The sequence below is a fragment of the Macaca mulatta genome, chromosome 12, assembly GCF_049350105.2.
Source record: "Macaca mulatta isolate MMU2019108-1 chromosome 12, T2T-MMU8v2.0, whole genome shotgun sequence".
Lineage (NCBI taxonomy): Eukaryota > Metazoa > Chordata > Mammalia > Primates > Cercopithecidae > Macaca > Macaca mulatta.
In genome coordinates this window covers 83,796,401-83,821,957 of record NC_133417.1, presented here as the reverse complement: position 1 = coordinate 83,821,957, position 25,557 = coordinate 83,796,401, and the positions used below count along the sequence as shown (strand labels likewise).

Here is a 25,557-nt window from a genome sequence, read left to right as displayed (position 1 = left end):
TTGGGGTTGAACCGGTGTTGTAATTTGCCCTGTAGGTGATAGAATGGCCACTTCAGGTTCCTGTACTGCTGCTTACATGTCAATCACGTCTTGTTAAGGAAAACCATCAGAGCACATTAGTCTCCCCAAGGCTACAAAATGTGGATTCCTGGTTATGGAAACTGTTCCTTTACAGTCTTTCCTTAAAGTTAATCTTCTTTATTCCTCCTTCTCTCTTCTTTCCTCCCCTCCCCCTCCCCCTTTCCTCTGGTTTTCCCTCCTTCTCTTCCTCCTCGTGTACTTCTATTTGTAAACCTTTGTCTTGCCAAAAATCCTCCCTCTTTGCAGGGATGGTTGGGCTCTACATTTGCTGACGTGCAAGTGGAGCAGGCTGAGGGGTTTTCCCAGCCCCCCTCTGGCTCCATTTCTGTCTCCCTGTAGACCTGTGATATTTATGAAGCTGGGTCTCCCTGTTCAGGCCCTTCCAGCAGGAATTCTATTTATAGGGACTGCCTCATGATGAGACTGCGTTTGGAGCCAGTCGGCTGGGATGACAGATGTCCCTTCCTGTCAGTAGGGACGCCCCAGGATTGTCTGTACCGTGTCAGAATGAGCAGCCAGATACATGCGGGTTTGATTTAGGAATCAGGTATCACTTCAGCATGCTCTTACATTTTAAGAGAGATATTCTTCCCATTTGCTTCCACTACAGATCCAGTTAATCTTTCATGTAACTTACAATTTCACATTTAAATGACCTTTGAGAACTTTGGGTCTTTGTCGTTTCTCCTTTTTTGTGGAGATATGAGGAGTGTGCACACCCTGGACTTTCTCACGACAGGCCTAAGGGAAAATAATCAGAAGGAATATTTTCCATGCCCCTTAGGAAAATAAAAATACGTGTGTTCTAGTTTATATTGTGAATAGTAGAACCCAAACAGATGGCTAGTTTCCACAGTGGTAATAATATTTGCTATCTAGACATTATTCTTATTGTTATCATTATTAGTCTTTGGGTACAGCTGCTTAAAACATTTGTAAAATTAAATATGATATGTTACACTATTTTTTTCTGCATAAACAATTAAAATTAGATAACATGCCAGAGGACTAAACCAAGTATAGCATTTAATTTTTAAAGTTGATTTTTAAACACAGTTTCACTTCCAATGTGCTTAAAGTACTGTTAGAAAGTTCACAGATTCTGACTTGCAATGGATTTTGGAGAATGTCCAGCTCAGTATGTTCATTTTTCAGATGGGAAAACTGAGGAGCATAAGACTTTCATGTTAGGAATATGCTACAGGACAACAGAGTTTCAGCTCAGGGTGTTCCAGGGAATCGACTTCAGGCCACAGACTCATTTGTTGGACACCAACATGCTTATCATTTGTTAAATTCAGAATTCACCATTTATATAATATTTCAGTGTCACTCAACCACTGCATGGTCTGATGTTAAATATCTTTTTTTTTTAATGCTTTCCTCTTCTATCCCTATTTTCTGGTATATCTAAGATGTTTGTATGATCTGATATCATAGCACGGTTCATTTGGTTATTTCAAAAAAATTTCTTTCTTGACCGTGCTATAGCTAACTTACATGGTCTTAACTGCACTGAAAGCCCTTAGAAAAGAACTCAGTACCCCAAGGCAAAATAAAGTGTTCTAAATGTAATTTTTTGAAATGCAATGTGATGTGCCTTAAAGACAATGAATGATAGTTTGTGCTTATCTTTGAGTAAAAACCATTTTTTTCCAATTTCATATGAAGACATAGGAAATTGTAAAGCCTTATTTTCTTCATGTCTACCTACTAGAAAAATAATCTTCAGACTGCCAGATTTTGTGTTTTTTCCTACCCATTTCATACAAAGATACATTTGTATGCATGAATGTTGAATATAATTCATATTTTTTCTTGCCTGGCTATATAAATAAGTTGTTCATACACAAAGCACAATAGACATATTCTCTGCCATATTACATGACACAGAAACATCATTCTTTACACATCTACATTTAGAAATGTAATAAGTTAATATCAAGCATGTTTTCTTCTTTCAACCTGACCAAAAAAATTACCTTTACGTCTACATGATGTTAATGGAAATTTGTAGCTCAAGGCTCATATTACAGATCACAATTACTTTGCTGAAAAGTATAGTAATGACAGAATTGGGTTGGTATTTATTTTCTCAAGTTTTCCACATAGAACTTCCAGATAATTATTTTATCTTACCCTGAATTTTTCCACTGTAGCAACATCTTGCCCATCAGGAATTATGCAGAAAAGGACTTAGTATATATGTTCCATGTATCAGTCACATGTTCTAATGGCACAAATTCTTTTTTCAACTTGAATAAATCAGTCCAATGAGTTCCAGGGATACAAGTCGATTAGTAGCAGTAAATTAGAATAGAGGAATAGTGTTGCTATGGACACATACACAATAAAATTAAAACCACCTGACATTGTATAGCACTTTGCCACTGACAAAAGGACCATGGCAGCAAAGGAAGCAGAGAAAGAGTTTGCATAGATGGCAAAACACCCAACAGGGCAGCACAATGGTATAGTACAGACAATAATTATTTTCCAGATTTATAACCTGAATTCATCATTTTCTTTAAAAAGGACTCCATTATATTCACTCAACGAATGTGTTACTGTGGCTTCTGTGTACCAAGCCATAAGAATACAAATAGCAGTGGCTCACACCTGTGATCCCTGCATTTTGGGATGCCAAGGTAGGAGGATTGCTGGAGCCCAGGAGTTCAAGTTCAGCCTGGGCAAAATGGTGAGACCCTGCCTCTACAATTTTTTTTTTGTTTTTTTTGTTTTTTTGTTTTTTGTTTTTAGACAGAGTCTCACTCTGTCGCCCAGGCTGGAGTGATCTCAGCTCACTGCAACCTCTGCCTCCCGGGTTCAAGCAATTCTCCTGCCTCAGCCTCCCGAGTAGCTGTGATTACAGGTGTGCGCCACCATGCCCAGCTAATTTTTGTATTTTTAGTAGAGATGGCGTTTCACCATGTTGGCCAGACTGGTCTTGAACTCCTGAGCTCAGGTGATCCACCCGCCTCAGCCTCCCTAAGTGCTGGGATTACAGGCCTGAGCCACCGTGCCCAGCCCTATAAACATTTTTTAAAAATTAGCCAAATGTGGTGATATGTCCCAGTAGTCTCAACTACTTGAGATGCTGAGACAGGGGGATCCCATGTGCCCATGAGTTTGTTAGGCTGCGGTGAGCCGTGATCACTCCAGTGCACTCTAGCCTGGACAAGAGAGTGAGACTCCACCAATTAAAAAGAAAAAAAAGAACACAAACATCCTCAGGAAACTTCAAGTCTAGACAGCATTAAAACCCATGAGACTTCACAGTCACAGCCATTCCTCTAGTGGGCCCCATCCTGGATCCATCTGGATGGTATGTGTAAGAGGATAAGAAAGATTACAATTTGCTCTAAAAGCATCCATTCCATAAGGTTAAAATGTTAACATTTTGGTGTTTAACATCTGCAAAATGACTGGAATCTTTCTGAAGAATAAAGAGAGCTGAAGTTTTAAATTATGGTTATCATTTTCAGAAAACAAAACTTGACAAACATATTATGAAGACACAAAACATGCAAAATGGATAAAATATTTATTACTGACACCTGTTGCTACCTACAATTTAAGGCAGAGCAATTGTCATGTCTTCCCAAGTTGTCCCACTTTCAGCCTCTAGCAACTGGCCTCAAGCATGGGAAGACAAGGGTGTGGTTGCCAAATGGAAGGAGGACAAAAAGTCTTCTCCTGAAATCTCTCTAGCACTAAGTCTGAATATTCTACAATTGGGAGGCCAAGGTAGGAGGATTGCTGGAGCCCAGGAGTTAAAGTCCAGTCTGGGCAAGATGGTGAGACTCTGCCTCTACAAAAAAAAAATTTTTTTTTTTGAGACAGAGTCTCACTCTATTGCCCAGGCTGGAGCGCAGTGGTGTGATCTCGACTCACTGCAACCTCTGCCTCCTGGATTCAAGCAATTCTCCTGCCTCAGCCTCCTGAGTAGCTGAGATTACAGGCGTGTGCCACCATGCCTAGTTAATGTTTGTATTTTTAGTAGAGACGGGGTTTCACCATGTTGGCCAGGCTGGTCTTGAACTCCTGACCTCAGGTGATCCACCCACCACAGCCTCCCTAAGTGATAATTGATAATTGTAGCAAATGATTTGGGTTAAATTTTGAGCCTTTGGGTCTCTTGATTTTGAATAACGCATACCTGGGAGGTGATAACATCACAGCTTTCTGTTGCTGAACATGAGCATCAAAAAGCTTTTTTCTGGAGTAAATAAAATGACAGGCAAGAAATGACATTCATGAAGGGGACATTATGGAAATTGACCAGTCATTTTATATTTTTGCTTCTGGCCAAACATGCGCCATAGTTCTAAGGAAAGGCTTTCTTTTTAAATGCATTAAATGCATTTCTGTTTTAAATGTCCCATGTCCCTCACACAAATTGGCCTTGACAGCAGCAAACTTATAAATAATACATTTTCATGCCAAAGCTGGCTCAACCAGCTTGCCCAGGGTGGACTAACAATAGCAAGCCAGCCTCACTTGGCATCAGCCTCTTTCCCTTCTGCTTCTTTCCAAAGAAGCTTTGTTCATTTCTAACCCTGAGAGGGGGCTTACGGCATGCTAGAAAATTTGGCAAAGATGCTCATTCTGCTAATTTCAAAATATTTATAGTTTTTAAATCTTAATAGCTTATTTCTAATTATAGCTATGTTAACTCAGTCTGTTTATTCTATGGTAAATATAGAGGAGCTGACCATGTGAAAAGATGGGAAAATAAAATTATTCATTAAAAATATATTTTCCCTAATTTTCTGAAAACTTTGAGGAACTTTAGTATGAATTATGACATCATTTAAAGATTTCTAACAGGGTAAAATTTTTCTCACCCCAAGCTTGGGGTGTATTTCTCCGCTTATGTGTTCAACTGGAGCAGTTGTCTCAGCCCCATCCCACCATTCCCCATTGTTGACAAGTTGACTAAAGTTAGAAACAGCTGTGTGAACAATGATACCACACCCAGCAACTATGGCACTCAGTTCCTTTAAAAATATGACCACAAGTTATGTTGGGATTAGATGGGAAGTTAAGTTTTCTTTTTTTTTTTTTTTTTTTTGGAAGTTAAGTTTTCATATTGGAAAGTGCGGGTAAGAAAATTAAGAATGGCAAGATTTTTCAATCGCTGAAGGTAGTTTCGTGCATATTGCCTTCCACTCGTATCTGCAGTAGTCCTGACTTTGAGTTGAAAAAAGGCACAGAGATTTAGATTTAAAATGGATTTCCAGTGAAACCAAAATAGAAAAGTGCCAGCAACTTTGTCAAGGGAGCTCATGTGTCAGAAAGAAGCTGATCCCATTTCACATGCCCACAGTGTCATGAACATTCTTTGGCCTTATAAATCATCTTCAGTGGAAGTGCACACATTCTGAAGCAAACAGAAATCAAATCACACTCATCATTTATCAGTCTTAAATTTCTTAATCCAAAGTAGATTTAAAATCTCATGGTTGAAAATTAAAGTATTAAATCTCAGCCTTTCTCTATTTATCATATAGTTTTCAAATAGACATTGAATTTTCCCATTTAAAGCAGATGTAATCCAGTGGTTATCAGGTTAATGACAGAGCCCTTCTTCCTTTCTGTAGACTAAGGTTTTCTGATGTATGTCACATTTAAGTAGAAGAATATATAAGTTTATTTTCCAGTGGATAAATTTTAGTGACAGGGCATTTTTCTCTTCATTTTTAATTGTGGTAAAATGCACATGGCATGAAATTTACCAGCTTAACTGTTTTAAGTGTATAGTTTAGTGGTATTAGGTACGTTCACATTGTTGTGAACCCATCACCACCATCCATCTGCAGAGCTTTTTTGTCATTTTAAACAGAAACTCTGCACTCATTAAATAGTAACTCGTTATTGAGATGTTTTTTAAAACAATAATGTCTGGTTTCCTCAGATGTAGTACTTATTACATTTATAGTTGCAAAAACTCCTGCCAAAATTTTATGTAAATTACTAAGGATATAACCCCTTTATATCTCAATCTTACAAAATTGACGTTATTTATCCTTTCTTGTTAAAATCAAACATATGCACATTAAAACATTGAGTGCCATAGAATGTAAATGTTTATTAGTTATTTCACAAACACATCAACTGAATATGATCTTTTAAATATTCCACTGAGTTTCTAATAGAGAAATAATGTTCAAATTCTGAAACTTTTCACTTTTTCTGAACATTACTGATTTATTTATCAGTTAAAGTAGTTCATGCGGTCTCTGTGCTTGGTTTAGTTTGTAACTTAAAAGTAATGTTCAACAACATTATTTACCATATAAACTAAACAACACTGATTAAGTATATGTGTATCCGATGCAAAAATTCTATCAGTATAATAATTTCCGTGTGCAATTCCACTAGAGCTTTAAAGTTGATGTCTCCTAGATGTGTTAAAGATAAGATAAAGGCTTTATTTTCACAGTCTGCAGAATTTGAAATAAGCATTTTGAAAAAGCATACATTTTGTAGGGCAAGTATGTTTTTCTGCATTACAATTCTAAAATCTAGCACATGCATGGTCTTTATTCCCTCCCAAATAATTTGTTTGCTGTCATCAAAAAGAATTTTAATGCTTTTCTGACTTATCTTAGCTCAAATTTATCAACCATGACATTGTTCAGTCTTGCTGTGAAATGCCTCCATATAATCTGAGAAGGTATTTTTTTTCTCTGTACTTTGTTGATAACACAGAGAGTTGCCTGTCAATATGCTTATCCTTCTTAAATATAGAGAAGGGACAGAAAGAGGTGCATTTAATGGAACTGGGCTGCTTAGAAATTTGGTGCACTGGTAAAGTTGAACTGTTTTTAAGACTGTCAAAATCTTTCCCCTATGGATAGCTGTATGCTTTATTTATACACAGGTTAGCTTAGCTGTCATTAGCAACAACTGTCACTTTACTTTTTTTGTTTTTGAAGGATCTCTGAAGTTAATGGTCTATATCTAAGAAGTAAAACTCTTTTCAGAACTGCTCACGAAAAATAATTTTTAACTGGGCAGATAATAGTTATTTTTCCCTACTAAATCTCATATTGGGTCTTCTCTTCCACCCCACCGATGTCCAGGTGGTCTAAATGTCAACACTTCATTGACTTCTTCAACATGGATAGCTTTTTGGAGCCTTAATAAATGTATACATGATGGCTGTGAGAGAGTATTGGAAGATAGATCTGGGGCAAATATTAGCATATCGAAAACAGAATGAATGGGAAAAAAAGATATAAAATAAATACAAATAAGAAAATTAGAGTTGTTAAAAGTTTATGTATGATATCTGAGAAATTTGCTTACTTGAGGGACAAAGGAATGTTCTATAGCTATAATTCCTAATTAAAAATTACAAATCGAAAAGTATTAAACATTTTATAATTACTCATATTTGGAGGATATATTTAAATTCACTTTGTGTGTCCACTTGGCAGACTTGTTTTCTATTGAAAATCACTCTGAGGCCGGGCGCGGTGGCTCAAGCCTGTAATCCCAGCACTTTGGGAGGCCGCGGTAGGTGGATCGCTTGAGGCCAGGAGTTTGAGACTAGTCTGGCCAACATGGTGAAACCCTGTCTCTACAAAAAGTACAAAAATTAGCCAGGCATGGTGGCACACATCTGCAGTCCTAGCTACTTAGGAGAGACATCAGAATTACTTGAACCCAGGAGGCAGATGTTGCAATGAGTCAAGATCGTGTCAATGCACTTCAGCCTGAGTGACAAAGTGAGACCCTGTCTCAAAAAAGAAGAAAGGGAAAGGAAGGGAATGGAGGGGAGAGAAAATTACCCTAAATACATTTTTAAGATTATGAATATTTTGAAGTGTTCAGATGCTTTGATTTCTTTATGACTTACTTTGTTTTCTCATTTTAAGGAAATCACCTATTTCTTTTTGTTGAACTACAGCTCAAAGAGTCATTCAAAGATGTCAAAAAGAAATTCAATAATTTGAAGTTTAATTACACTAAGAAAAATGAAAAATATCGGAATCTGAAGGTGCTTAAATATCAAATTCAACAAGTTGATATGTACGCTGAAAAAATGCAGGTAACAAGAAAATATGGTTTGTATATGTGTGTGTGTGTGTATGTATGTACTACACAATTATTGCAAAATTGTTTTGCATTTCAAATCTAGATACCTAACTCTGGCTTTTTGTAGCATTGGGACTCAAAGGGTATTTTTCCATTTTTATAACAATTTTATCCTTCATGTAAAAATACATAATAAATTGATTTATCTCTTGAGGCAGATCCAGAATGGTTTCTGCCAAACCTACCCAGCGTGTCTACTTCCATTCTTCTCCCCAACACATACACACACATGCATGGACGCATGCACACGCCTTCTACACTCCTCCTCCTTTTCTTGCGTCCATCTATGTCATTAGTTTTGCTGCTCCTATAGCCTCTTATTCCTACCCTGATTATCACATGTACTGGCTAGATTATTTAAATGCCTTTTCCAGGAGACAGTGAGCTTATTGAGGACAACTATTTGATTTAATTATCATTGTCTTTAAAAAATATCATATTACTAGTCTCAAAATCTGGAATAAACCTGTGTACATTTTCTATTTATTTGCTGAATGCTAAATCAATAGAATTTGGGGAAAACCCATTCTTTCCATAATATATTTGTAATAATTATTATTTTAATAGATTGGAGGAAGCTGCAAAAGCTTTTACTAGTTTTTTTCTCGGTATTTAATCACTAGCATCATAAATACAAATTGAATGTTATTTTAAAAACTTCTTGTTTTTCACACAGGCTTTGAAAAGGAAAATGGAAAAAGTTAGTAATAAAACTTCTGATTCTTTCTTAAATTATCCAAGTGATAAAGTTAATGTCCTTTTGGAAGTCGTGAAGGATTTGCAAAAACATGTGGATGACTTTGACAAAGTTGTGACAGATTACAAGAAGAATTTGGACCTGACTGAGCATCTCCAGGAGGTGATAGAAGAGGTATCTTCTTTTTGCAGTGGTATCCATGTTGCAATGTTGTTTTCAAAAATTATTTTGCAACTTTAAAGCAATGTCACATTAGCTGTTATTGTCATTATACATGTATCATGCTCCTTTTCATGATTTTTTTTCTTAGGATAATTCTTTAAAATGGAATTGCTGGACTTAAGGGGATGAATGTTATAAGGTCTTTGGTTTTATTGGTCAATTTATCTTGAGAAAGGTCTTTACTAATTTACCGGCAATGTATAAGAGTTCCTGTTTCTCCATAACCTCATCAACTGAAGATGTTTAATTATCATGAAATTATGCTGGATATCTGTTTAAAATGCTCAGAGTGGCTTATTTATTTCACAGAACTTGAAAATATTTATTTTAAAGATCAATACTGTGATTTTTCAGTTACAAAAAGTTGTTATTGGTGTTTTATTACTGTCAAGAGGATAAAAGGTAGAGTATACATAAAATATATGAAATTTGACAAGTTAAAGTTATTGTTTGAACACTTCGTATTGAAGAAATTCTGCACTTGAAGTTCTTGAGTGTTCTTTGTTGCCCATTATTGTTTGAGATACAGAACGTCTTTACCACTAATGCAGTTGAGTTTTTAGATTTAACACCAGATTAAGGAGAATCAAAATGATCAGTCTTCTACATATGATGTACAGGTTTGTTGTGCCTTTGTGGCACTTATTTAAAACCAACTCCTAACAGAGTCATGTGTTTCTATCTCTCACCCTGCATAAGTGCTTTGGGTCTGGGTCAGACATTCCTTCCATCACAGTTATTTATTTTTAATGAGAAATTGTCTCATTCTCCACTGTGTTTGGAAAATTTAACTATTTTCTATTAAGAAAAGGTGAAATGCTATTTGTTGGATGATATTTTCCCACTCATAAACTAAATCTTATTTTTCAAGGAGAATTTATTTGGTAGAGTATTCATCAGGCAATACTTTAGCAGTGTATTGTTAATGATATCAATTCATTATGCTGGATTGTGAACATTTGACCTTTTTCTTGCCATTTAGCATGTATTTGGATTCTTTGTCATGCCAGGTGCTTTTTATCCTGCCTGTTCTTGTAAGTCTGCAACATTCCTCTTAGGAATTATATTTTAGGCAAACCTAAGAAGGCAGGAGAATCAAATATAGTTTCATATTTTTACTTTCTTATAGTTTTATTTATATATATTTTCATATTTGTACTTATTTCTGCCACTAACATTTAAGTGCAAAAGAATATGATCATGTTTTAATATTTTCTTTATTATGACTTAGAAAGTTCAAGCCAATGTGAACATAAAGTTGAGGGAATTAAAATTTGATACTCCACTGGTCAAAATTAAGAATTTTAGAAGGACCATATTTCTTTCACCTGTGCTTTATCCTATTTAAATTTAGTGTCACTTTTGGTACGAAGATGCAAGTGCCACAGTTGTAAGAGTGGGAAAATATTCCACAGAGTGCAAGACAAAGGAAGCTGTGAAAATTCTCCACCAGCAGTTCAATAAGTTTATTGCACCCTCGGTGCCTCAGCAAGAAGAAAGAATTCAGGAGGCCACTGACCTTGCTCAGCGCTTATATGGTGAGATCTCTTTTAAGATATCCTGTGATTGGCCATTGAACAAATCTATACTGAGCCTAATCCAGTAGAAAGCAAGAGCGTGGCAAGTCCTCAGGGTCCACAGTATAACAACCTATTCAGGGAAAAGGTTCAAGATAAGAACCCACAGCCAGGGAAAGCAAACAGGGAACAGAGGGAGGAATTTCTGGAGCAGATGAAGCCTGCAGATTTTTAACTACTTTGTGTAAGCCTTCCTTCTCTATTCTCTTTTCTCCTCCATCCTTGTTGTTCATCTCTAGGGTAATGACACCAGAACAATATTCAGCTTATATAAACAACAACAACAAAAACCCCATTTAATTTCCACTAGAGTGATTCCTCGAAAAACATATAAAACTTCAGTAATACTTTAAGTAGACATAAAGCTAAGACTGAAGTCTCCAGCCCTCTCATTTCGACGAGGCTTTTGGTTCACGAATTTGAGAAAGACCTGGAAAATTCTCCTTTGTCTTCCTCTCACTTGTGGAATAAATGGGAGAACTCAAATTGCCATTTTACAAGTTCTGCTTTCCTCTCTTCCGTGACTAGAAAAGATAACGTCATGTCAGCCTGGGAGATCCTTCCTCCTAAAAGAGGCCCCCATTTAAGAAGTCCATGGAGGATGATAGTTCTTGAGGGCTCTGAGGAATAAGTTCCATGAATTCCCTGGTATCAGTCCTACGAGATCCAGAGTAATTCCCAGTGACCAGGCAAATGCAGCCCAGAAAGAAGACACAGCAGTTGGTACAAAATGCTTAATTTGGCTGCCCATGGCTGCTGCCAGATATTTTCTCTTATATAACATGAAACACTATCCATGGAGAACCATAAATTTTGAAATTTTGTAGTATACTACTTAAATTGTTGAGAATGAATTATTCATGATATTCCAGAAGAAAAGGGTAGACACATAAAAATAATAAAATACGGATTGAAAAATTAATGGAAACTAAGGTGACATCTTCTTGCTGGAGTTACCGTGTAAGTGCACTAAAAATTTTGGAGACACTCTGCTCCCATAGCCTGGTATATGTTTCCTCCACGACTGAACTTTTTACATTGTAGTATAAACACCTATTTATCTTCTCTACTTCCCATAAACTTGAGGAAAGTATATTTTTTTTTTCACTGTATTTGTGCCTGGATCAGTGCCTATTCAATCTCAGAGCATGATAAGTACTGACAAAGCCCCTAAAAAGTTAAATTCCCTTCTTGACATGCAAGATCCTGCCTCTGGCTTTGTTTGTATCCCTGGCCCTTATCACCAACTGACATTTTATATAGGTATTTGTCTGTTGCCTGGCTTTCCTTACCAGAGTGTAAGCTGTATTCGAGGATGGATTTTTGCCTGTTAGTTCACTGTCTAATGGCACATACCAACAGCTTAACAAATATTTGATGAATAAATGAATCACTGAATGAATAAATGAATGACATGAGTCTCCATCTGGTATGGAAGCTATACATTTTTTAAAATTAGTACATCAAGGGAAGTACTTTAAGATTATATCAACTCTTACAAGCTGTTCAAGCACTACTGAACTCAGAATTTTCATGCAAAACAATTATCTCAAACTTTTGCATACCTTTATCTGTGGCTGTTATAAAGACAATTAAGACCTGGTTCCTGCATTCAAGAGACCACAGTCTAGGCCTTGAAGTCATGGTATGGTAAATGGATTGAGAAGGACATAAAATGTTCGTGTTCGTTTTCTAGGGCTACCGTAACAAAATACCACTGACTGGGTGGCTTAAACAGAAACTTATTTTCTCACACTTCTGGAGTCTGGAAGTCCAAGATGAAGATGCCAGCAGGGTTGGTTTCATCTCAGGCCACTCTGCTTGGCTTGCAGATGGCTGATCTCTTGTTGCCTCTTCACATGGTCATCCCTCTGCACACACACGCCCCTGGTGTCTCTTCCTCTTCTTGTAAGGGCACCAGTCATATTGGATTAGTGCCCCATCCCAATGGCCTCATTTTAACTTAACCACCTCTTTAAAGATCTTATCTCCGAATACAGTTACATTCTGAGGTACTGGGAATTGAGACTTCAACATATGAACTTGGCAGGATGGGGGACATAGTTCAGCCCATAACAATGTGTGACACAATCTTGGCCTGGGGTGTGGAGTCAGATAGTCCTGGGTTCAAATCCCTGTTCCTCCGTTTATTGTCTGGGTCACCTAAAGAAGTTCTTTTTTTTTTCTTTTTGAGACAAAGTCTTGCTTTGTCACCCAGGCTGGAGTGCAGCAGCATGATCTTGGTTCACTGAAACCTCCACCTCCCAGGTTCAAGTGATTCTCCTGCCTCAGCATCCCGAGTAGCTGAGATTACAGGCATGCGCCACCATGCCAGGTTAATTTTCATATTTTTAGTAGAGATGGGGTTTCACCATGTTGGTCAGGCTGGTCTCGAACTCCTGACCTCAAGTAGTCTGCTCACCTTGGTCTCCCAAAGTGCTCAGATTATAGGCACGACCCACTGTGCCCAGACAAGACATTCTTTTGAGCATCGCATTACTCATTTGTAAAATGTGGATAGTAGTAGAGTCTATCCAAGGATTACATTGAACAATGGTTATATAGTGCTTAGGCACAGGCAAATAATAAGCATGTGCTACATGGTAGCTATTTTCATTACAATATATATGGAGAAACCCAGTTGGAAAAGATTCAGAATATCTTCACAGAAATGTTGGCATTTCAGGCGGACCTTAAAGAGTAGGTTATATTTGGACAGCAGAAATAGAGAGTGGAGGGACAGTAGTCCTGGTAGAGGAAGGAATACTCAGTTGCTGTGGGGATCTTCAGAAGGAGTTGCTGGTTCCGTTTGGCTGGAGATAAAATACAGGAGAGAACTAGAGTGACATACATTTGGGAGAGGCAGATTGAAACCATGTTATGGAAGGGCCTTGAATGCCATCCTGAGGAATTTATTCTTCTCTAAGCAGAGAGGAACCACTGGATGTTCTGAATAGGAAAAACTGAGGAGAATTGAGCTTTAAGACTATTCATGTAGCAACATTATTTAGGTTATGTGAAAGTGGCATGGTACAGCAAATGTAATCATTTTCCTAGAATATCTAGCTTTTAGAAACATGTCTTTATTCATTTATTTATCTGTTCAGCAAATATTTATTAAGAACTTACAATCTATCAGCCCTTACACTGGACATGGATATGAATTTATACCTGGACTTTTTTTCTTGCTAAAAATTTGACCTTTAAAATTAGTTTCATCCTTCTCCCCAGGTTTGGAAGAAGGACAGAAATATATTGAGAAAATAGTGACAAAACACAAAGAGGTTCTTGAATCTGTGACTGAATTATGTGAGTCCCTCACAGAGCTTGAAGAAAAACTGAAGGTAATTTCTTCTTCCTAGAATATGTATTTTCAAGCAAAATAAATAAAAATGTGTTAATCAAATGTCTTCTGGTGCAAAGACGTTTTAATAGAATTTCTCAAGGGACGTAATGTGCACATTTGTTTCACAGCTTTCTAACATAATTATCTGGGTGTTTCTGATAATTAATTCTATCTCTTTCCCATCACTGCAGAGAAAAATATTGCTGGGAGTGAGGGCTAAACACAATTAAGGTGTCTGGTTTACATTTTCATGGATCATATCCTAAAAAATGTGTCCCATTAAGACTCTGCCAGTAAACTTTGTATTAAGTAGCCTATGGTTTTGTTTCATAATTAAGTAGCCTATGGTTTTATTCATAAATAATAGATGCCAGGGTGGTTTTTTTTTCCTCTCCAAATTGTGGCACCAGAGAAAATAAAATTAATCTTCAGGTATTATATTCATTGAACACTTTTCCTCATGGAAATAGTAAACTAATCATGATCACTTTTCATAGAATACCAATTTCATGGTAACAAATATAGAGAATGTGTTTATGTCTAAGCAAAACCAGTTAAAGTGAAATACATATGTTTCTTTGTCAGTGTCACGACACAAACTGGTTTGATTAATGCTGTTTTCATAGCTGGCTGAAAGAACTGGTTGTTGAGGATGGGCAGAATAGCAAGGTCATTAAGGTCAAAGGCTGTAAAGCAAAGCACAGTTGCCTTGAAATACCAACTCCCTAAATAATTGGATTTGTGACCTTGGTTACATTATTTAATCTCCCTGAATCTCCATTTCCTGATCTACAAAGTGGATCCCAGGGTAGCCCTGACAATTGACTGTGAAGATACTCAAGATTATTGTTGGGATAATTGTTATTGAGGCCTAGTGGTGGTCTCGCAGTTCAGAGCAGAATTATATTTATTTCTAGTAGCCACTTTTTTTTTGGTAGGAATTTCTATGTCGTAAATTTATGTGCCTCTTCCATTCAAATAGTTTGTGAGGCTTTTAATTCAGTGGGTGCCCAACTAAATTATCTTTATCCTTTGGTTAAGAATCTAGATTTTCTAACCATTTTACCATTTTAAATAACACCACAATGAACATCTTTGTGCATAGCTTTTTCTTTCTTTTGTATTATTACCCACACATAAATTGTACAATCAGGTTTGAGAAAACTGAAATGTTTAATATATGAAATGATTAATATTCTAATATATATGTTATTTGCTTCCCATCAATGTTTCACAATGATAATAAACCATATATCTCATGTTATCTTTTTCAACATTTATCCTTTCCTCCCCACCTCCATCCCACCCCCTGAGGAGCTGCTGCTGCTTCTGACTTCCAATACACAGGCTGCAAATCACTACTTCCTCTGACTCTTTGCTCTTCATTGTCTACAGTATTCCTCCCATTTATATTGCACATCTTAAAGTGAGGGTCAGCTTCATAAAATCTGCTTTCTTCAAGTTATATCCCTTTTCAGCTTTTACCTTGATGGCTATTCTTCCTGAAAGGGCTGTTTCCACAGCCTCTCCCACTTCCTTATTCTCCATTCCTTCCATACTCAGAGTAGTCAGGATTGCATTCTCTCTTTCTCACACTCAACCTGTCACTTGGATTCTCTTTTGCACTAGCCAGGAGTCCCCTAATTATACTCCCAGCTAGATTACCCTTCCTAAATAGTTCTGCTAGTGTCATCTTCACATTCACAACACTCCACTACAAACTCTTCCTTACCAAGTCAAGTTCCAATTCAAGGCCTTTCAATGTTCTGAGGCTGGTCACCTTTCCCAACCACTGTGCTTCTACATTCACTGTAGATCTGTGTCCTACTGATCTACTGTGCTCCCTGGGATTTCCCACTTCTAAACCTTTACTTCAAGGACATGACCTTCTGTCTGTTTTTCAAAATCTTACCATCTCTCAGAGCCAAACCCAAATGCTGCCTCCTCCATAAATCCTTCCTTAGCTATATCACTCCCTCCCTGATCTCTCATGCCACTTGTGTGCCTTCCTACCTGTCTTAGTCCATCCTGACTGCTATGCCAAATGCCATAGACAAGATGCCTTATAAAAAGCAGACATTTGTTTCTCATAGTTCTGGAGGCTGGAAGTTCAAGATCAAGATGCTGGCCGATTTGGTGTCTAGTGAGGACTTCCTGGTAGCTGTCTACTCACTCTAACCTTACATGGTGGAAGAATGAGGGGTATCTCTCAGCCCTCTTTTCTGAGGGCACTAATCCTCTTCATGAGAGCTTCACCCTCATGACCTAATCACTTCCCAAAGGCATCATCTCCTAATACCATCACCTTAAGGATGTGGATTTTAACATATAAACTTTAGGGGAACATAAACATTCAGGCTATAACACTAGTATAATCACACATATAACTACTACATATAATTACATCACATATAACTACTGTTGCCATCCCAACTCTCCCTACTTGATTATACTTAAGGAAACCCTCTGGCGCTGCTAAATTTAGTGTCCCACACAACATTTAACATTATGCTTTACCTTTTATTGATTGATTGATTGATTGATTGATTGATTTAGAGACAGCGTGTTGCTCTGTTGCCCAGGCTGGAGTATAGTGGTGTTACCGTGGCTCACTACAGCCTCGTCTTCCCAGGCTCAAGCAATGCTCCAACTTCAGCCTACCAAGTAGGTGGGACCACAGGCATGCACCACTACATGTTTTGATATTTTTGTAAAGTTGAGGTCTCACTATGTTGCCCAAGCTGGTCTCAAACTCCTGGACTCAAGTGATCTTTCCTCCTTGGCCTCTCAAAATGCTGGTGTTACAGGTGTGAGCCACCATACCTGGCCTGCTTTGCTTTTTAAAGCAGGTTATCCAGAAAGAGTTTTGGCATTTGTAGTAAATGCCCAATGAATTGGTACAGAGAAGAACTATCTTTCAGTGCTTGAAGGTGTTTAATTTGGGTGGATGTAGAAATGAGAAAGGGTCTCCCTGGCAAAAGAAATAGGCATCAGCATTATCTTTATGAGTTACAGCCGCAACAAATGCTTGCCAAAGAATGTTTACCAGCACTTTATAGGTGTTTGTATGAAGAGAGCAAATGTCTATTTTTTATGTTTTTAAATATAAAGGTTGATGCTATGGCTCTCTTTTCAAAGTTATAGAAAGTGGGCTCAGCAATTCCTGTCAAGGCTGAAATAGTGATAGAAATCCTTTCTAATGTATAGCAATTTCAGACTTACAAAGGACGTTCATATATACATTATCTCCAGTGATTTCCAAATAATGTTGAGATGAAAAGAAGGCAAATGTTTTCTGTGTAGAGGTGAAAGGAAAATTCCAAAGAGGGTAAAAGTGCTTTACATGGGCCCCAATAGTCAATAGTGGTAGATCTGAAATTTGAATTTAGATTTAATTCAAAATCTAGCATTCTTTCCACACCAGCTGATATTTTAGAATCAGCTGCATACCAAAGCTGCATACCAAAGCAGAGTGATTCATTGAGCGACACGAACCAGTTCAGTTTAGAGTTGGGACTAAAAGCAGAATCTCCCCAGTAGTGGGTCTCCCTGAATCCTCCGAGCCAGTGTCGCATGTGCATTTTGATGAGCATGTGTATTGCATGCTCCAAGGATCGTATTCCAGGTGGAATAAAGACTCTTCCATTGCAGTATGATCATCATTCTAAACTGGCGTGCTCTATCACGTGGGATACCAGTGGCTCTTTCCACCTTTACAAAGTCTTCTTGGCTCTCGCACTGACTCCACAGCACTTTGCAAACCTCCACTACCTCCATGACTAAAACTGAGCCCCATAAATGCAGGGAACAAAATATCTTCAACCACATGAAGCGTCTGTGTTCTCAATTGCTGTTTTTCTTTACTATACTCAGTGATATTTTATTCCTCTTTTCAAGAGTCTCCCTGGTATTTTGCTTGTGTAGATTCTCTGGATTTCCTACCTTCTTCTCCCCTAGAAACCTTTAATCATTTCTACCTCACTGCTGCTCCCCTGACTCTCCTAATGGTTTACACTGCCATGCATAATGATTCCTTTCTCTAGAGAATGCTCCTGCAGGAGCATCCTATTATAATGATTACTTTTTTCCTGCTGGGCCTTTCAACAACCAATTTTTACTGGCAATGAACTCTATCAAAGGAATGAGGCAGGAGGGAAACTGAGCTGGGAGGGATAATTTTATAAATCACATCATGGGAGTACACCAGTCTCTTGTGGAATGTATTTGCTGAAAGGTTGCAAGTGGTCTACGTTTTCTTCCAAGTAGTGTATGGCACTGTTCCTCCAACTTTCCTGGCTCAGGCTCTCACTAACTGTTGCTTTGTACAGCAGGGAGACGTTTTAAAGATGAATCCAAATTTGGAAGACTTCCATGATGATTACATTGACTTGCTAAAGGAACCAGCAAAAAATAAGCAGACAATATGCAATGAAGAAAGGAATAAGGTAAAGAAAACTACTTAACCTCAGCTATTCAGTACTTTTGCTTTGAGGTTAGAGTCATTGTTCATTGCAAAATAAAAGTGAATTGCAGCCTTCTTATCTATCCAAATAGAATTTCCCAATGTAAATGCAATGTGAGTTTCCTCCTTCCTTGCTTCCGTTGGCTCCTTACTTAGTGCTGCTTCTCTCTGCTATGCTGTTTCCTCTGAGCTTCTCACTATCAAGTACTGAAACCGTGACATTTCACAGTAGCATTGGGACAGCCATTTAAATGCCATGTCACCCCAAACCACTTCTGTTTTTCCCATCTCTAGCTGCCTTTTCCATTGTCTTTTTATATCCAATCCAACTTCAAATTTTACTTCTCCCTTTTCATCATATTGCCAAGCCATGATTTTTATTGTTTTACACAACCCATTAGCAAAGCTTAGTTCATGAAATTAGATAGTATCTTGTTCCCATAGACTCTACCTCTAAGATGATATTTCCAGGCACATTTACCAAACCATAGAATCCAGCTGAAATATAAATACTAAAGTATTTAGAGAAATGTTTAAATTATTGTAAAACGTATGCACTTACTGATAAATTAAAGCATGTAATGACTACAGATACTCACAAAAATGCAAATGTATCATGATTTTGAAAGTATTATTTAAATCACAACATCATGATGGTTTTTTGGCATAAGTTGCTCACTCTCTATTCATCGCTGCTGGACTATAATAAGCTTTTGACTTTTTGCTTTGCCAAGTTGCCTGCCCCCAGTGTTTCTCTACCGAGGAGCTGAAGGAACAATCAGAGTCAACATTATTCTCAACCGTTCTCAAATTAATAAAATATACTTCTTGTGACATGAGAGTTAAAAATAAACACAAACCCTCTCCATTTGTAGTAGTTATTTCATGGAGAAAGATTTATCTTTCCTTGAAGTCAATAGAGTTCTTTCAGCTTCCTTATAGGTCCTTTCCCACAGGTTAATCTATGCCAAGGCCTGGTGCAGTTATACAACCACCAGGCGGCAAGTACTGTTAAGCAAACTGTCTTTTTTTGTGGTAGGGTCTTGAGCCACTTAAACCCAAATTCCTCTCTGAGGCAAAGGAAAGCTGCCAAACTTTGGTCATTTTGCTGGATGTTACTCTTATATCAAATGATCTTACGTTACTCTGATTGGTCTAAATCAGGGTTTCTCAACCACAGCACCGCTGGCATTTTGGCCACAGAATTCTCTATTGTGGGGAGCTGTCCTGTGCATTGTAGGAGTTTAGCAGTGTTCCTGGCCCTGCTCACTAGATGCCAGTAGCGTCTATTATACTAAAATCACTTAAATTGAGAATGACTGGTTGACATAATAAAGAATAGCCTTAAATGCACCACATTTTCTTAAAAAGGTTTCTAAGAGTTACTAAATTCAGCATCCTATCATTTATTTTATTTAGTTCTGCACAATTTCCTACATTGTGAACTAGACACATTTACTAAGAACTCAGAAACAAAAATTGTTACCAAAGCAAACAAAAATAATTTATACTTAGCAAAAGTGCTTATCTTGCTTTTATTTTCTTATTAGAAGAAACAGATTCCTTTAAATTAAAAAAAAAAAGCAAGATTTACATTCATGGAAAAATCACTTTTGTTCTAATATAAACTAAAAAGATATAGCATCAGTCATTTCAGGTGTAAGTGAAGGTCTACAATTACAGCTGTCAAGAATTCTTATTAACATTATGTTATGTCCTGGTGCAATTGGTGTAGACAGCCAAATGAAAGGGTGGCAGTAATCTTCACTTTTAAGTAGCTCAATCACATTTACCCTCTTATTGTCTCTATTATTTATATGTACATCAGATGTAATGATTCTCCACAACCCCATGTGGGAAGCACCAAGTGAAAAGCTGGTCCTGGTATTACTGCAGTCAATTCTGATACCCTTAAATGATGGTAGCCTTCCTGAGGAAATTATTTGAGTCGGAAAGAATAGTTCCACTGAACTACCACAGAATATATTCAACACAGGGATTTTTTTTCCTGGAGATAGCAAAGTACTTCTCATTTTTCAGACCCAAAAATGCAGTAGGTGGAATTAGGCAATTCACTAAATGTAACACACGGAGCACTGCTAACAGATTAGTGATGGTGTTTTATTCCCAACGTGAGCACCGAAGCTATGAAAACTCCTCAGATTAAATGGAAGCACACAGTATTAACAGGCTCACCTAAAGTCATGGAACTATTCGGTGGAAGATGGTGGCTTTTGATGCCAGCATTTAGAGTTATAGAATTTTAGTGCTAGAAGGGATTTAACAATAATCTGATCAAATATCATTTTACAGTTGAGGAAACTGAGGCCAAAAGGGATTAAATATATTGCCCTCCAAAAATTACAGAAAGTAGTGTAAAAACTGGTAGTCACCCCAATTCTCCTGAATTTTAACCATACACTTTTCCCACAAGACCAAATGGGAGCTCCCAGGAACTGTTGCATATACGTAAGCTGTTTTGTAATGATACTGTAGATGTCCATGACAAACTTTTCCCCTCTTCCTATTTATCTGTTTACAAGCAATAGCATGGAAATATTTTTGCACCAAAGAATTCAGTGGAGTGCTCTTATCAGACTGGGTAAGGAGGATCCCTGCACTCCCCCTCTACCCTCAACACACACACACTAATCCTGATCACCTGGCAGCTACAGGAAGATGTCCCTGAAACACTTGCCTTGAAAAAATTTGGGAAGAGACAAAGTGTTTTCTTCACCACCTCTCTGTTCCCTTTTCTTTTACCTTGTCCACGTAAAGTGCCCAAAAATGCCATATTACCCCTTTTTGTCTAAAGCCCCCGCTAAGGGCCTTCTCTACAAATGCCTCTTACAGACCAAGTCCTATGCTTAATATCTTTCTTTGTGTTCTTCCTACTTACCTTCATTAAATCTTATTTACCCTAAAGTAAGGCTATCTGTTATGGAGCTATTTTGGAAGATAAAGTCTTGTGGTGTTCCTTCAAATTTACCACATAAGTAGTTGCCTGCTCTATGTACTTTGAGGATTGGTTCTGCCCCCTTAGTTGAATGGATGTAGGAATATCACTGCATTCTCTCTTCCAGACACTTTTTCTGCCTACAGGGCAATGATTAAATTCAAGGGATTATGCCCATGAGCAGAAATGAAAGTTCGGAAGTCCTGACAGAGATAAGACTTGAAGCTATAGATTTAGTATTAATTAAAAGTTAATTGTTTACTAGATATGTAAGTGGGTGAGATCTTGGAGGGGCAAAGAATATAGAGACAATTAGAGAACTTCAAGATAAGGCTGCAGACCATTCATATATTTAGAAGGTGGGAAAAGAAAAAGGAATCAACAAAAAGACAAAGATCAGCCTCTCAATTTGATATAAGAAAAGCAGATTGAGAGTTGAGCTATGTTTTGGTGAATTAGATCAGAGTTTCCCAGCTATTTTGCCAGAACTCATTAGACTGATGTAAATATGCCCTGTCTGTACTGAACACCATAGATTTATTTAACCTTTTCTGGGTAAATAACACACACTTTTTTTTCTAATAACAAACATGGTTTTATGGTGAAGAAATATTAACAAATAATTAGTATATGTGAATGTTTGGATAGCATTTTCGTAGTTGAAAACTAGACAGTTCTAGGAAATATAGGTCAGTGAGTTTTAAAATAATGTTTCTGGCCGGGTGCTGTGGCTTATGCCTGTAATCCCAGCACTTTGGGAGGCTGAGGCAGGTGGATCACCTGAGGTCAGGAGTTCAAGATCTGCCTGGCCAACATGGTGAAACCCTGTGTCTACTAAAAATACAAACATTAGCTGGGCATGATGGCAGGTGCCTGTAATACCAGCTACTCGGGAGGCTGAGGCAGGAGAATCATTTGAATTTGGGAGGTGCAGGTTGCAGCGAGCCGAGATTGTGCCATTGCACTCCAGCCTTGGCAACAAGAGTGAAACTCCATCTCAAAAATAAAAATAAAATAAAATAATGTTTCCATAAAATTCCACAGTGACTTAAAAACTAAAATCTTATTTGCATTTTTAATTTTCTTAAAAATTTTTATATGATACATAATAGATGTACATAGTTTTGAGGTACCTGCGATAATTTAATACATTCATTTTTGCATTTAAGAATAAAAGCAGAAGTGCCAAGAGCCAAATGGGTTTACTCAGAAAACCACTTGCATATATATTAAACTCACCTTATCTTGTTTCCTGAGATGATTATTTAATGAATAATTCTAGATTAGTGCCATAGGCATAATTTATTATGGTTTCAAGAAGTCATCTGATAAACACACTTATGATGCTCTCTTAAGATAAGTGGAGAAATGTGCACTGAATGAGGGTTTGGCCAAGTTATAATTGTACTCGAGTGTTAAGTAGTTCATCAACATCAACCTTGGAAACAGTCTGTCTTGTGGAGATATCTGACTTTGTTCTAAACACTGCAGTGTTCAACATTTTCATCAATAGCACTAATGGACTGAGGAGGTAGCAAATTTTAGTTGACTACAAATCCAGTATGAGTCAATGGTCCCATGTGATTTTTATTTTAAAAAATGAACTAATACTATCACCTTAATAAAAACATATCATATAGGTCAAGAAGATGATGAATCCACTGATTACTTACCATCTGGAAAGTAAACAACTCTAGAAGCAAACATGTTTAATGGGGAGTTAAATGATTCCAGAAAAAGATTTGAGAAAACTCTCTCCCTCTTATTGATAGTAGAAATTATTGAGTAGTGTTATTTTCCGAGGAAAGTACTTTTTCTATTTTAGGAATTGTTCGAAGTGAAAAAATGATAGTCTTGGATTCCTTTCCTGTGTTTGGTACCAGCTAAAAGTAAGATACAGGAGTCAGGAACCAGTTAAAGCTGGATGGCTTGAACTTTTCTAGTGGGTTTCCCCAAACTTCGTGCCTGATTTAAATAGATTAAATGTGTACCTAGTCCACTTGGGTGCCCATCTAGACAACCACAGACTTCACCTCCAGGGGATTTTCATGCCTTAGAGCCAACCTGAACCCATGCATTTCATGAAAGGCAAATCCAAAAGAGAGGGCCTCATAGAGACAGATCTGAGCATGCTCAGTTCCTTCTTCCAAACCCTCAATTAGGAAATAAATTCCTCCCCAGCAGGGATTGAGGAGTTGGGAGACTGGTCTGGACTTTTATTCAAGTTTCTCTCCTAAGCTTATTGTAAATTTTCAGACAATTGTAACACATTATTCTTCTGTGGAGAGTCATAGGTTACCTGACGAAGTCATTAAGGAGTTTTCATTGTCTGCCCCTGGAAGGCCATCAAGTCAACAAATGTCCCTGCTCTTCTATAAAGGACCTTGTGGTCCAGTAGGAGTGGGACCTCCCAGAAATGACCAAAATGATGACAGAGTTGAGGCAGAAGAAGACCTGAGAGTGTCTGGTACAGAGAAAGAGGCTTAGACAGGTTGTAGGACCAATACTCCAAACAGTCAAAGAGCTGTTAAAATTGGAGAGCAGCTGGACTTTTTGTGTAGCTCCAGGAGGCCAATTCAGATCCATTGGTGGAAATTGCAGGAAGGCAGATCTCTGCTACATGTAGGAAGATATTCTTAACACAAGTAAGGTGCACATTCTCAAAGTACTCTTTCAGAAAAAGTATTCAAATAGAGGCTGCCAGAATGTTGTAGCGGAGATTCTTAGACAATAGGTGTTTGATCAAAGTCCCTATAAGGAGGAAAATAAGCATTCTGCTTTCATGAAGAGAGAGACCGAGCTAAGCTGTGGAACGACAACCAAAAGAGGGAGGGGCAATTAGTAATTTTAGTATTCTTTGTAATGAGAGGAACTTCTAAGAACATCTGGGTTTTAGACTCAGAATTTAAACTTTTACTAAATGGCGGAAGGAAACCACTTTCTCTAAGCTGGGTTAATGTTTCTCTAAGGAGAGATCATCTCTGTGGGATAGTAGAAGCAACATTGTTTTGCTTCTGCTCTTCAACTTGAAAACACTTTTTCTTTTTTTTTTTTTTTTTTTGGAGACAAAGTTTCACTCTTGTCACCCAGGCTGGGGTGCAATGGCACAATCTCGACTCACTGCAACCTCTGCCTCCTGAGTTCAAGAGATTCTCCTACTTCAGCCTCCCAAAGTAGCTGTGATTACAGGCAACCATCACCACGCCTAGCTAATTTTGTTTTGTTTTGTTTTTTGAGACGGTCTCACTCTGTTGCCCAGGCTGGAGTGCAGTGGTGCAATCTTGGCTTACTGCAACCTCTGCCTCCTGGGTTCAAGCTATTCTCCTGCCTCAGCCTCCCAAGTAACTGGGACTGCAAGAGCATACCACCACGCCTGGCTAATTTTATGCATTTTTAGTAGAGATGGGGTTTCACCATGTTAGCCAGGATGGTCTCTATCTCCTGAACTCGTGATCTGCCCATCTTGGCCTCCCAAAGTGCTGGGATTACAGGCATGAGCCACCGCACCTGGCCTTATTTTCTTAAAAATCACTTACAAAGTGTATATCAAGAACAGGACTACAGGCTAAAATCAAAAACTCAAAGGCAAGTCACTCAAAGGTGACTTTCCTATATGCATCAGTTACTACAGGACAAAAACCAGTACATACTAAGTAAGAAGCCACCCAAAATGCTGAGGAACGGCACAGAAAGGAGATATAAAACAAGCAGGTGGGGATAGATGAGATCGCTTTTCAGCTTCAATGTTCTTTTGAGTCTATGCAACAGGGACATTTGAGCCTCTTCTTAAACCAGAGATGGATGTGGATTAGACTAGGACGGTGGAAGCAGAGAAAGAAGTACTGCTACTCACAGCTCCTAGCAGAACTACACTCCGATTGGAGCAAAGAGACAAGTGGCAGGTGCTTTCCTATTGTATCTTGATGTGCTCTCTTGGGAAAGGCCATCATGTCTGACTGTTCCATTAATATCTACCTCCTCCACTAGGATATCATCTCCTCAACTGCAAAGACTGATCTACTTGTATTCACCAAATTATCCCTGTAATACTAGCATGGTTCCTAGTGTATAGCAGTACGTGCTCAATAAATATTTTTTCAATGCAAGAAT

The 25,557-nt window shown here is 37.8% G+C and overlaps 1 protein-coding gene across 11 annotated transcripts in view; it reads left to right on the top strand.

Annotated features, from left to right (window-relative positions):
- CCDC141 (coiled-coil domain containing 141) overlaps positions 1–25,557 on the top strand; it is a 247,151-nt gene that overhangs the window by 178,299 nt on the left and 43,295 nt on the right. For 8 of the 11 annotated variants that reach the window (XM_077957279.1, XM_028830891.2, XM_077957281.1 and 5 more), the window contains 5 exons: positions 8,000–8,140; positions 8,864–9,058; positions 10,461–10,644; positions 13,915–14,027; positions 18,358–18,474. In XM_077957279.1, the coding sequence (XP_077813405.1) occupies positions 8,000–8,140; positions 8,864–9,058; positions 10,461–10,644; positions 13,915–14,027; positions 18,358–18,474 (750 nt within the window). The remainder of the gene's footprint in view (positions 1–7,999; positions 8,141–8,863; positions 9,059–10,460; positions 10,645–13,914; positions 14,028–18,357; positions 18,475–25,557) is intronic. The other 3 variants (XM_077957276.1, XM_077957278.1, XM_077957277.1) reach the window with 1 other exon arrangement.